At 64.4% G+C, this 13845-nt stretch overlaps 1 protein-coding gene across 1 annotated transcript; it reads right to left on the reverse strand.

The window, feature by feature from the left end:
- Nucleotides 1-2862: 2862 nt before the first annotated feature.
- On the reverse strand, nucleotides 2863-13522 carry TXN2 (thioredoxin 2). The gene is made up of 4 exons (XM_004610680.2): nucleotides 13395-13522; nucleotides 11629-11891; nucleotides 9073-9196; nucleotides 2863-3599 (listed from the first exon to the last, which is right to left on the reverse strand). Exons 2-4 carry the CDS (start codon nucleotides 11889-11891, stop codon nucleotides 3486-3488), a joined length of 501 nt encoding a protein of 166 aa, XP_004610737.1. The 5' UTR covers nucleotides 13395-13522; the 3' UTR covers nucleotides 2863-3485.
- Nucleotides 13523-13845: the final 323 nt, after the last annotated feature.

Below are 13845 nucleotides of genomic sequence, written 5' to 3' on the forward strand. Positions count from 1 at the left end.
TTCCTTCCTTTCTCCCGAGGGCCGTGGGCTCTGACAGCCTTGAGGTGAGCTCTGGGCAGGACGTCTGGAGGCCCAGTGGGGAGAGCACGATCCCAGCTGATCCCAGCTGCCCACCCACCTCCTCCACCTGGGACACTGCCCAGGGGACCCAGAGCCTGGGTAGGGGGCTGGGCCTGGCCTGCAGCACAGCCTGCCTGCCCTTGGGTGGGAGGAGAAAGCCCTGAGCAAACCAAAACGGAACAAAACCCCAGAGGCAGTGCAAAGGGCCGGGGCACATGCGTTGCATGTGGGCACCCTGGGTTTGACCCCCGCCATCACATGGTCCCTCAAGCACTGTTGGTAACAGACCCCCAGCACCACTGGGTATGGTCCCCCTCAAAAACAACCCCCCCAAAACAAAACAAAACAAAACAAAAAAAATAGAAACAGGGGCTGGAGAGATAGCACAGCGGGGAGGGCGTTTGCCTGGCACATGGCCGCCCGGGTTTGATCCCTGGTCCCCCACAGGGCCCCCTGAGCACCTCCAGGAGTGATTCCTGAGTGCAGAGCCAGGAGGGACCCCTCAGTATTGCCGGGTGTGGCAATTCCTGGCAATCCAACCGAAACAATAAATCAAGAAAAAAACGTAAGGCCTGCAAGGAGGGGGCTGGACGTGTGTGTGTGTGTGTGTGTGTGTGTGTGTGTGTGTGTGTGTGTGTTGGGGGTGGCGGGTGGCTCCTTAGGACCCTGAAGCTCTTGAACCCTGATTTCCGACCGAGTCCCGGAAGCACGGTTTCCAGGCACTGGGCAGGAACCGTGGCGGCACGCCCGGAAGTCCTGCCCAACACCCCCCTGGTCTCCATATTGTTCTCCGGACCCCCCTAGCCCCAGCCTCGCACTGGGGATGTCCGGCCTGGCCAGGGCGACCAGCAGCACTTCCCTGGGCCTGGCGGCTGACCGCCCCTGCTGGGAAGGGCACTGGCCACCCACCAACACCCCCCTGACCCCGGGGCCTGCCCCAGACCTTCCTCCTCACCTTCCCCGAAGCTGGGCAGAGGGCGGAGGCTCATTTTCACTTAAGGCCCCTCGCCAGGCCCTGGGGTAACACTCGAACCCCTTCCCCCTCCTCCCCCCGGCCAAGGACGTGAGCTCAGGGGTGCCCTGCGGTCTCGGGCGTCGCTGAATGGGCACGTGGGTTCCTCTGCCCTATGCACGCAGCAGGCAGCCCAGGGGGCCCTCCAGCGCCCAGAGAGGAGCCGGGGGGACTCCCACCGATTTCTCCAGAGCTCGGGACCAGCACCCCCTACCCACCCGGCGTGAGGGACCTGCACCCATCCGTCTACCCACTCGGAGTGAGGCACCTACAGCCCCCCTGCCCCCGCGGGAGGGCCCGCAGTCTGCCCATCTCTTTCCTGGTGCATCACCCCTGCAGCAGCATCCCGGCCTCCCAGTTAGCTTCTGTGCAGCTCCTCACCCCTGCGGCGCCCCGGGGTGGGATCGCAGGGAGGACACAGGCCCCGGCGGCCAGCACGGGCATGGGGCTCTCTCTCCTCACTCCTGCTGACCTGGGGGAGGGGGGCTCCCTGTGCAGAGGCCACAGCCCGGGGGTGGGGGACTGGGACTGAGGGGGCGACCCCCTTTCCTGGCTTTCTGCCTGTGTCTCGGGGGGCGGGGGTTGGGGTCCTAACCGGCCCCTCTTCCCCAGGCTCAAGGAGGCAACCCGGACGGAGCCAGGGGCCGAGGACGCAGACCCAGCATGTCCCCGGGGAGGTCAGGGCGTGGGGTCAGCCCCAGGGAATCCCCGAAGGGATCTGAGCTCAGAGTGACTCAGGCCACGAGCAGCTGCAGGGCACCCTGCCAGCCGGGCACACGGCGGTCGCCGTTCCCCAAGGACCTGGGGCACCTTTTAAGGCTGGTCGGCCGCCTCGGGGCCCGGGGCCTCCTGCCAGCCCCTCACCTGCTCCGGCCCTGGCACCCGCTCTCACACGCACCCTTGGGCGAGCTCGTGCCCCCGGGCCAGCTCCTCGGCGCGTGGCGAGGCGCCTTACCTCACGGGGCAAGAATGACATGAGGTCACGGGCAGAGAAAGGCCTTGGCGGAGGGCACCTTTTAAGGAGTGGGCCGGGCGGGGGGCCTGGCCTCGCAGGCCCCTCTGGAAGTTCCCCGCCCCCGCAGGTGAACTGCCACTCCCAGCCGGGCCAGCTGCTGCCTGTGGCATAAGGTCAGGCACCTTGTTTGACGAGATGACAGCGAACACCAGCCCCGCGGACCGCAGGCCTGGTGACCTTGGACAAGGTCCAGAGCCTGCCCCAGGGGGTCTCATGGCCAAGGGACCAGAGAGGCTGCCAGCACCCACCTTCCCTCCCGGGCGTGCACAGCCGGCTGGTTTCCGCCTCGTTGGCCCACCGGGAGCCCCTGGCCCTTCCCCCATGGGGGAAAGAGCCTTCGAAGACTCAGAAGACCCCCATGGGACAGGAACACTACACAGCAGGGTGTCTGTTACCCCAGGGCTCATCAAGGGGGCGCGGGGCCCACGACACCCCATAGTGAAGGCCCCTGGCTGGTGGGGCCAGGGACTGGACGGTGCAGAAGGCACACGGCTGACCTGATTGGGAACTTGGTTCCCCCAAGCACCGACAGGAGTGATCCCTGAGCAGAGGCTGTGGTCCAAAAGCAAAGGGCCAGCGGAACCCCTTGATGAGGGGTTCAGGGGTGCACATAAGGAGGATGCTGGGCTCTCCCGGTGCCTCATAGAAGAGGCCTCGTGCCCACGAGCCACAGAAGGCTTCAGGCTACCACACCTGGGGGAAAACCCAGCCAGGTGGGCCCAGGGACTGGCAGGGGTGGGCGGGGAGGGGAGGCGACACAGAATGAAAGCTGCAGTCAGTGCAAACCCCTTTTATTGGCCCGCGCGGATACAGCGCCGCCTCCTGCTTCCTGAACCAGCCAATCGGCGCGGCGCGGGGGCGGGGCCGGCCCCGCAGGAAATGGGGGCGCAGCGGGACACAGGTGTTACAGGCATGGGAGCAGTGAGGTGTCACTGAGTGTGGGTGCCCCGAATCTGCCCTTCACAGCGGAAGGTAGAAAAAGGGGCTCCCAGAAAGTTCTTTATTACACATCTACAGAAAAGGTGAGAATCGTCTATTCCTCTTGCTGGTTGGGGTGTTTTTGTTTTGAATTTTTTTTTTTTACAAAACAGCAGCAGGAAAGAAGAATGGCAAGAGGTCTCTGAGCCGGCCCGGGGGAGTAGGGGGTGGGTTTCCAGGGGAAATGGGGGGGGGGGGGCTGCATGGCTGGTCAGCAGGGAGAAGGCGCCAGGCCTGGGGCATCAGGGCGGCTGGAAGACATCGCCCCAGGGCCAGTGGCAGCACCGAGCCGGGCCGGCTGGAAGGCTCTGGGTCACCTCGGTCACTGGACGGGGGCGGGGCCGGTGGGCCGACAGGGCGGAGTCCTCGCAGGCCCCGCCCCCCGCCCCTCCTGGGGGGCGCGGTGCGGCTCCCCTGCCGTCAGTCGATGAGCTTCTTCAGGAAGACCTCCAGCTGGTCCTCGTCCTTGATGCCCACAAACTTGTCCACCACGTCTCCGTTCTTGATGGCCAGCACGGTGGGCACGGCGGACACCTGGGTGGGAGTGAGAGACAGAGGGGGCGGCTCACTCAAGAGAGGGGGACCTTCCCCGACCCCCCCCCCCCATGGCCCTGGCTGAGCCTGCAGGGCCGGGCCGGCCCCTCGGGAAACTTTCCATTGTGGGCTCCTGGCCGCGTCCCGCCCTCCCCCTGACCGCAGGGGCTGACTCACTGGCCCGTGGTTAGACTGGAATGATGGGGATGAAATTAGCCCGTGGGGCTGCACTGCAGGCTGGGCAAAGGGGGGGTGGGGCTGGTGGGGGGGGGGGGGGAGCAGACGGACCCCCAGACACATGAATGCCGGGACCTGTACACCGGCACTGCCACCTCTGCAGCCGCGGTGTCCTCTGCCCCAGCGGGACGCTGGTCTGGGTCCTGCGGGTTCTGGGTGGGGCCTTAGGGTCCCCCTGCATAAAGCCGAGGCCCACTGCCTTGCCTGGGGCTACTCCAGTCCGACCCCCAGCAGCGTGCAGGGTCCCCCGAGCTCCCCCTGGAGGGACCCGGGGCACAGAGACTGCTGGGTGCCCCGCCCCCCCCCCCCAACTCTGCCCCTGCACTCAGGTCCTGGTGCGAGATCACGGAGGAGCACTGGCCCGGCGCAGTGGACGCTCCAGGGCTGCCCAGAGGCCACGTCGGGCAGGACCAGCCCAGGGCCGGCACGAGCAGGGACGCTGCTTCCCTGACCGACGTCCCTCCCCTGGGGGTGGGTGGGGACGGGCGGGCAGCGTGCCCCGGCTGCTGCCCTGGGCACCCTGCTCAGCTCTGTGGGCACCGGGTGGAGATGGACACGGGAGGGCTCTGCATGTGCCCTGTCCTTCTGCAGGCCTGGGGCGCGGGGTGGGGGGGACCCACAGTGGAAGCGACAAAGACCCGACTATCTTAGCCCCTTCCAGGCCTGGGCCAGGCAGGCGGGCCGGCCATGAGTGTCACCTCTCCAGCTCCCACAACTGGCCTGTCCTTGTCACTCTCACTTCTGACACTGGCAGTGGCAGGAGGCCCCAAGGGCCCCACGAAGCCTGAAACCTGCCGAGTCTCCAGGGTAGGGCGAGAAAGGGAGCACGAAACTGCGGGGCACTGCTCTCTGGCGCCCCCTAGTGGCCTACACTGGCGGCGCGCACAGGGACAGACGGGCCGAGGTCTGGGCTTGCCCTGGGACCCCTGGGATGGCCTGCACACGCGCCCAGGTGGCTCCGAGGGGAGGGCATGGCTGTCTCAATTCCTCCCCGTGAGCTCTGCCGTAAGGCACCACAGAGACTGACCCCACACCACCCTACACGTGCATACCCGCCAAGACACACACAGACACACAGACACAGCCCTGGGTTTGCCGTATCCCTCCTGCACACACAGCCACACACTTCTCTCAATCCTGACAGCATGAAGGGGCAGGAAGGGGAGCCTGGGGGGATGGAGGGAGCCCCTCCTCGCCTGAGCACTGGGCCCAGGCGTGTGTGCATGTGTGTGTGTGTGTGTGTGCATGTGTATGTGTAGTGCCTGCCCAGTAGCCCGCAGCCCGCCCACTGCCACTGAGCTCAACTCCCCACCAAGTGCCCCCCTGGTGCACCCCAATGTCACCCGCTGTGATGACTGAGGGACGTGAGTCAGCCGCCCCCTCCCCAGGGACCCTCCCCAGGGGCCCTTCCTCAGCACCGGGGGCCGTGGCCCCATTCCCTGCTCGTGGCCCCATGGCCACGGGACAAGCCGCACCCCGAGAAGCTTCCAGCCGCTTGGTCTGGGTGCCCCTGGGTGCCCCAGGGCCAGGGAGAAGCTGGGCACAAAGCTGAGAGGTGAGAAGCTGACTCGGCCCCGCAGGGCCGGAACCTGCCTAGTCCCACGGGGCCCGGCCAGGGTCGAGTCACAGGGACGGCACAATGTCTCAGAAGGGGACACGGCAGCGCGGGGGCACTCCAGCCGGGAGGCCCCAAGTGAGGCGCTGCAGAGTGATCAGAGGGGGATATGGGGGGCCAGAGAGACGGCCCAGCGGGGAGGGCGTCTGCCTTGCACCCAGCCCACCCGGGTCCCATTCTTGGTATCCCCTGGGGTGCCTGAGCCCCACCAGGAGCGACCCCTGAGCAGAGGCAGAAGTCGGCCCTGAGCACTGCGGGGTGTGGCCCCTGCCCCCCAAGACCCCCGTCCCCTAACGAGCCACTCCCAGGTCACGCCTGGTGGCCAGGCGGCTCCCTCTGACTTTGCAAAGGGTTTCCGTGCTCCCGACAATGAGAATGTGACATGGTGGGGGAACGACCTCCACAGAGGAGGGCAAGAGCCCCCCAGAGAACCCCCCCCAGGTGCAAAGGTCCCTGCAAGCGCCCCCCCGCGAAGGCAAGGCCTGAGGGACAGGAAATGCCCGGTGACTTGGGGAGCCCCTGCACCCAGCAAGTCTTGGGGGGCAGAGGAGATCCGGGGCGCCTGCCCTCTGCCTCAGGAGACATGAGCGTGCAGGGCAGAGGCGCACCCTGAGGGCTGTGGGGGAGGCAGGGGTGCAGGAGGGCTGCCCTTGGACTAACTCCCCAACTGGGTTTGTTTTTTGTATCCGAAGTATTGGGGTGACACCAGGGATGGAACCCGGGGCTCTCGCCGCAAGGCCCCTCTCCTGGGCACTGAACAGCAAATCCCCCGCTAGATGGAGAAGCCCCGGTCCTGGGGGGCTGGGGGGGCCGCCTCCTTCCTTGGACCCCAGCACAGGCACGAGGAAGGTGGGTGGGCACGGCCCCATGGCCTCGAGGGCTGCTTGTGGCAGTGGCGGGGGGGGGAGGGGAGTTAAGCAAGACCCCCACGCCCATGAGCCAGGCCTGACCAGGCCCCACCCCACAGCTCCCGGGGGTGCGGGCAGGGTGGGCCCAGCAGGAACCGGCCACTCCTGAGCATCCGCAGCGGCCAGCTGGTTCCCGGCACAGGGCAGGCACAGGGACGTGCCCGCTGGAGCCGCTGGGGTTTGGCAGTGGCCAGCCGTGCTCTCCCTCCTGGGCGGGTGGACACCAAGGGAAGCTCGGGGCCTCCAGGGGTCAGACAAACAGGAGTGTCCTTGGCTGAGGCCGAGGGAGTGACCCACGGCACCACCCCCCCCCCGAGGCCCGGTCCCCACGTGCCAGGGCAGTCTCCCCCTGCACCCCCACACCCGCCACTGGGCAGCGCAGCCCCACTGCTGCCCCCCGGGGCTGGCCTGAGGCGGGCGCCTGCTCGGGGTACTGGACAGCAGAGCCGGCTGGTGCCCCGAGGCGGGACGAGGACCCCACTGGGAGGGGAGTGAGACCCAGAAAGCAGGGCTTTCCTATGAAACTGAGTTTTATTTAAAAAAAAAAAAATGGGGGGCCGGGGCTGGAGCGATAGCACAGCGGGGAGGGCGTTTGCCTTGCACGCGGCCGACCCAGGTTCGATTCCCAGCATCCCATAGGGTCCCCTGAGCACCACCAGGAGTAATTCCTGAATGCAGAGCCAGGAGTGACCCCTGTGCATGGCCGGGTGTGACCCAAAAAGAAAAAAAAAAAATTGGGGGGCCACAGTGAAACTGCAGCAGAGAGGGCATTTGCCTTGCACAAGGTTGACCCGGGTTCGATCCCTGGCATCCCACAGGGTCCCCTGAGCAGCGCCAGGAGTGATTTCTGAGTGCAAAGCCAGGAGGGACCCCTGAGCATCACCGGGTGTGACCCAAAAAGGAAAAAAAGAATAAAGAGGCCGGAGCCATAGCACAGTGGGGAGGGCGTTTGCCTTGCACGCGGCCGACCCGGGTTCGATCCCCGGCATCCCATATGGTCCCCCAAGCATCGCCAGGAGTAATTCCTGAGTGCAGAGCCAGGAGTAACCCCTGAGCATTGTTGGGTGTGACCCAAAAAGAAAAAAAAAAAAGAAAAAAAGAATAAAAAAGGGGGTGGCCACACCCAGCCCAGCAGTGCTCAGGGTCCCTCCTGGCCCTGCACTAGGGGATCACTCCTATGAGGTGCGGGGATTTAAATCATGGTCGGCCACCCGCCAGGCCAGTGCCCCGAACCTTGCACTGTCCCTCTGGCCCGGAAACAGCCGGAACATCAGCATCTGCTGAAGGTTCGCTGGACTGATCTGAGCTGGGGGCCACGCCCGCTCAGGCGGGCCTGGGTGGAGGCCCCACATCAAAGCCCGCGCTCGGCGCCCCTTGGGCCAGCAGTGTGGGCCTGACGGGTCAGTGTTCAGGGGCCACCCTGGGGTGCTCTGGGGAGAGAGGGCACGTGGTGCCAGGGACAAACTCGGCCCTATCTCTGGCCCTGGTTCAATTTTTATTGATTGACTGATTGACTGATTTTGCTTTTTGGGTCACACCCGGTGATGCTCAGGGGTTCCTCCTGGCTCTGCACTCAGGAATCACTCCTGGCGGTGCTCAGGGGACCCTATGGGATGCCAGGAATCGAACTTGGGTCAGCCACGTGCAAGGCAAGCGCCCTATCTGCTGTAATAACGCTCTGGCCCCAGTTTTTATTGATTGACTGATTGATTGGGGTGGAGGGGCACACCCAGCAATGCACAGGGATCCCTTGTGGCAGGGATTCTCGGACCAGATGGAGCACCGGGAATTAAACCCGGATCAGCCATGTGCAAGGCAAGTGCCCTCCCCCGTGTCCTGCCTCTCTGGCCCCTAGGTTCAGCTTTCCGCGCAAACACTTCACAGACTGAACAAATGCCTCGGTGGCGAGATTGGCCCCCGGGAGTCACTGTGGCTCTGAGACCCCCTGGGTGGCTCCCGGACCCCTACCCCGGCCGGTCCTCAGCCACCATGATGAGCCTGGCTGTCGATAAAGTTTTATCGACACAGGGGCCACACCTCTGCCATTGCGGTTGAGGCCCTGTCCATGGTGCCCGGGATGGCCCCTGGCCTTTCAGGGGCTCCTGGGGGACCCTGAGGCCCGAGCACATGTGCCCACCACACCCAGAGGGCCCCGCTGACCCTCATCAGGGCGCCCCTCCAAAGCACCGCAGGGAGGCCCCTCGTTTCTGCCACAGGCCACAGCATGGACACGAGAGGGCCACTCCGGGGCCAGACAACACGGGTGGCCAGGCACCCACCTGCACCCACCCCTGCCACGCTCCGGGGCCAAAGCGCAGGATTGCACAGGAGCCCTGGGGTCGTATGCACACGCCCCTCCACCCCGTCAATCCCTCTCCCTCGGTGGGTGATGCCTCTCCACCCCACCCAGACTCGGGGCGAGGCGCTGGGGGGCTCCCCTGCGGCACCTGCATACGGTGTCCGTGAATGACAAGTCTCAGGGGACCATCTGGCCGGAAGGCAGCAGAGGCCACTCCCCCACCCCCCAAGAGGGGGCCAGACAGACAGACAGACAGACAGACAGACAGATGGTGGCTTGGCCGCCAAAGGCGCTAACTAAGCCCCGAGAGCTCGTGGGAAAGCCGAGACCCCCCCCACCAGGCTATGGGGAGAAGGGTGTCCCCAAGACGGCCTGGGGGGGCGTCCCAACACCCCGCGGCCCCGCCGACTGTACCTCATACTCCAGGGCGAGGTCCGTGTGGTCATCAATGTCCACCTTGGCCATCACCACCTTCCCCCGAAGCTTGGCCACCATCTTCTCCAGCCGCGGGCCCAGGATCTTACAGGGGCCACACCACCTGGGGGGCGGGGGTGGGGTGTGTGTCCAGTCACTCGGTGCTCATCGCTCCGGGCCCTGTCCCTGGTGCCTCCTCGTGACCCCCTCCTGGAGGGCCCCTCTGCCCCCCGGTATCTCTGTGTCCCGTGTTTGAATATTAACCCGCCTCGGGGACGTGCTGGACGCAATGACGCTGCAACCAGGGTCACCACGGGCCCTGGACTTTATAAACGTGGGTCACGGGCTGGACTGACGGCACAGCGGGGAGGAAACTGGCCTCCAACGTGGCCAACCCGAGTTCGATCGCCAGCATCTGATATGGTCCCCCGGGGCCCCGCCGGGAGAGATTCCTGAACACCACGGGGTGTGGCCCCAAATTTAAAACCAAAAACCAAAAACCAAAAAAAGCAAAAACAAAAAACAAACAAAAAAAACAAACCCGCGGATGTGGGCGAGCTTTAGTTTGGGGACAGCACAGGGGTCAAGGCTGTGGCACATGTCCCTGGCTTGGTGCCCAGGAGCACGTGGGCGCCTGCGCACGTCTGTGTTGCCTCAGAGCTTCCCGGCTGAGCGTCACTGAGAGTGCACCCCAGGGCCCTGAGCACTGCTTGGGAGTACCCCCCCCCCCGAAATCCATTCAGAGGGCCAAAGAAATAGTAAAGGGCGAGGCCCTTGCCTTGCCTGCAGCCTACATGGTTCAATCCCTGACACCCCAGTGTCCCCCACCCCTGAGCACAGAGCCAGGAGTTAAGTCCTGAGCACTGCCAGATGTGGCACAAAAACTGAACAAACGAACAAACAAACAAAAAACTGGATTTGGTAAGGCCTAAAAAAAAAAAATTTTTTTTTTTGGCTTTTTGGGTCACACCCGGCGATGCTCAGGGGTTCCTCCTGGCTCATGCACTCAGGAATCACTCTGGTGGTGCACGGGGGACCCTATGGGATGCTGGGAATCGAACCCGGGTCGGCTGCCTGCAAGGCAAACGCCCTCCCCGCTGTGCTATCGCTCCAGCCCCAGGTCCCAGAATTTACAGCAGCACAGAGGGGGCTTCTCCAGGAGTCCTTCTCACCCCGCACCCAGCGTGGTCCCTGCGTGAGGGCAGGTGCGACCCTTGGGGCAGGGGGTCATCGCAGGCAGCAGGCACCCGGCACCCAGCGCAGTGGCAGGCCGGCTCGGCCAGCTCATACCCGGCTTCGCAGCTGCACCCCAGCTGCTGGCCACTCCGGAGGGTTCCCTGGACCAGAAGGGGCAGGAAGGACACGGCTACTATCACACTTGGCCTTTCGGGTCCCTTCCCCATTCAGAGATTTCACGTGTGTGAACTACACGCGCAGGTGCTCGGGGATCGCTCCTGGCAGTGCTCAGGGGAGCCCTACGGGGTGCTGGGATAGAGCCCAGCTCAGCCTGCTGCAAGGCCAGCAGCCCACCCGCGATCCTACCCTCAGCCACCGTTCAGAGGTTGCTAAACACCCCGGAGCCCACTGGCTTAAGGTCTTGTGTCTGACAAAAGAGGGAGCCCAGGTCCCCTGAAGGCCTCCGGACAGGGCGGACGGTTGGGGCTGTTCCACAGGCCTCACCCCAACCTCAGCGCACACCCTCCTTCCGGTCACTGAGTTCTCAGGGCTCTGTCCAGCGGCTTTACGGCCGGGCTCCAAAGGCTGCAGGCCGGGCAGATGAAAGCCACGGGTGCCGGAGCGTCCAGACAAACGGCTCCCTCTGCCAGCTGGGGCACCACCAGTGGGGTGCGCTGATAACCTCCCGCCAGCCGGGCCCCGTCGTGCCGGCAAGATGTTAAAATGAAATCAGCTTATCTGCAGGCCTGGAAGCAGCAGGCACCCACAGCCAGATGCTAGCGTCTCCATGGCGAGCCTTGTTGTTCCTGTTTTGGGCATATTGAATATGCCACGGGGAGCTTGCCAGGCTCTGCCGTGCGGGCGGGATACTCTTGGTGGCTTGCTGGGCTCTCCGAGAGGGACGGAGGAATCGAACCTGAGTCAGCTGTGAGCAAGGCAAACACCCTACCCTACCCACTGTGCTGTGCTATGGCTCCAGTCCAGGCTACTAAATAAAGATGCTAATAAGACAGGGCCTGCTTGGGGCTAAGCTCAAGATGCCTCTGGGCCAATCGGGTGGAGAGATGCAAATCCCACAGGCAGCAAAGATGCCTCTGGGCCAATCGGATGGTGGGACACAGACCCACTGTGGTTACCCCCCAAGAGTTCCTAGACAGGTGGTGCTCTGGGCTTACTCCTGGCAGTGCTAGGGGAGCATATGAGAAGGAGGGATTGGCCATGTGGCCTGTCCGCTGTGCTATCGCCCCCGCCCCCACACCCGATCCCTGAGGGTGGAGATGGAGCATCATCCGTCTTGGTCCCCCATCACATAGCCTCAGACAGGGAATATAGCAGATGAACAGGAGACGCCACGGTTATCTGCCGACCCCCAGGACTCACTGTGCATGGAAATCGACCACCACGGGGGTCTCACTGTTGACTACGCGGTCCTGAAAGTCAGGTCCATCCTGGATGTTGAAGGTTGTCGGGCAGGCTCGGGTGGTGAATAGGGACCGGGCGGGGCCGGGCCCCACCGCCAGGCTGTCGGGAAGGTGCCGCGGGGCCTGCGAGGCCCTGGGAGCGAGGGGTGCTAAGCGGCCATGGGAGGGCTTCGGGGAGAGAAGGGAGGCCAGACACCTCCGCAGGAGCAGACGTTGAGCCATCTGTGGGGGCAGAGGCAGAAAGATCAGGGGGAGGGCCGAGAGACAGTACCGGGGGGAGGGTGCTTGCCTTGCTTGTGGCTGACCGGGGTTCCATCCCCGGCACCCCGCACAGCACCTGTGCCTTAAAGGAGTGATCCCTGAGCCCGGACCCAGGAATAAACCCTTTCAGGGCACTGCCAGTGTGGCCCAGAAAGGGAAGGAAGACAAAACGGTAGGAAAGAAAGAAGGGAGGGCTGGAGCGATAGCACAGCAGGTAGGGCTTTTGCCTTGCACGTGGCCAACCCAGGTTCGAATCCCAGCATCCTATATGGTCCCCTGAGCACTGCCAGGGGTAATTCCTGAGTGCAGAGCCAGGAGTGACCCCTGTGCATCGTTGGGTGTGACCCAAAGAAGGGAGGGAGGGAGAGAGAGCTGGAGCGATAGCACAGCGGGTAGGGTGTTTGCCTTGCATGCGGCCGACCCAGGTTCAATTCCCAGCATCCCATATGGTCCCCCAAGCACCGCCAGGAGTAACCCCTGAGCATCGTCGGGTGTGACCCAAAAAGCAAAAAAAAAAAAAAAGGGAGGGATGGAGGAAAAAGGGAAGGAAGGAAGAAAGAAAGAAAGGAAGAAAGGAAAGAAGGAAGAAAGGAAGGAAGAAATGAAAGAAGTAAGGAAGGAAGAAAGGAAAGAAGGAAGAAAGGAAGGAAGAAATGAAAGAAGTAAGGAAGGAAGAAAGGAAGGGAGGAAAGAAGAGGAAGGAAAGAAGGAAGGAAGGAAGGAAGGAAGGAAGGAAGGAAGGAAGGAAGGAAGGAAAGGAGGGAGGGAGGAAGGGAGGGAGGGAGGGAAGGAAGAAGGAGAAAAGGAACAAAATAAGTTCGCACAGCAGAACAAGTAAGCAGCTTGGGAGCAAAGACAGATGAGGCTGCAAGGTTCAAGGTTGGCAGAAACACGCAAGGAGACTTTTGGAGATGAGGGAGGGAGGAGGTCAGAGGGGAGAGGGAAGAAGCCCACGGGCTGCAAAACTGGGCTGACAACCGAAGGCGCTCAGGACCCAGGGGACGGCCGGAGGCTTACGAGCCGGGGCCTTCAGTCCCGCCGGCCAGTCCCGATTCCCGAGCACCGAGCACCGCTGGGTCCCGTCCCGAGTGGGCCGCGCGGCTCCCCAGTTGTGACACACCCCAGCCAGGGAGCGGGCCGGTCACGTGGGTCCCGGGCCGCCCGCGAAAGCGCGCGGCGGTCCCTCTTCTTAGCGTGCTCCGGGGAAACGCGACCTGTCAACCACCCCGGGGGGCAACCAGAGGCACGGGGGGCAGGAGCGCGGGGATCTCGACACGAGGGGGCGTGATGCGCAAGGAGCGGGGGCACCGCGGCCACCTGGGACCCAGGGGCCCGAGGGGCAGGTCCCGCCCGCCCCGCCCGGCGCCCCCGCCGCTGGCCGGAGGCAGGCCAGGCAGGAAGGCGCCTGCCCGCCGCACGTCTCGGCCGCGACAGCAGCCCGAGCCATGCCCACGGACGCCTTACCTCCCGGCCGCGCGAGCGAGCGACGCAGAGCCCGGCCCTCCCGGCCAGTCAAGGGCACTCGCGGCGTCACTTCCTGGGGGTGGGCCTTAGCGTCCCGTCCAGGCATTGGCAACCTGGGGAGAGTCGCTCCGCCCCCTGAGGGGGCGGGGAGGATCTTCCGCCAATGGGAAGGCTGAGAGAAGACCGCGAAGGGGCGGGGCCTCCCTAAGGAACCGGAAGAGAGGGCGGCCCCCCGGCGGAGAGACGCGTTCATTGGGCGTTCGTTGGGAGGCGGGACTGCCAGAGAGGCGGGCCCCGGAGTGTCACCGGAAGTGAAGCGGTAAGGAGGCGGGGCTTCGCAATTTGCACGCGCTGGTGGCTTAGTAGGTCAACTCCTCCGCTCGCCCCGAGCCCTCCCGCTCTCTGAAGCCTCCTAGAGCTGCTGAAGGTTTGGCCTTTGTTGGAATAAGGA

The sequence above is a fragment of the Sorex araneus genome, chromosome 6, assembly GCF_027595985.1.
Source record: "Sorex araneus isolate mSorAra2 chromosome 6, mSorAra2.pri, whole genome shotgun sequence".
NCBI classification, from domain to species: Eukaryota; Metazoa; Chordata; class Mammalia; order Eulipotyphla; family Soricidae; genus Sorex; species Sorex araneus.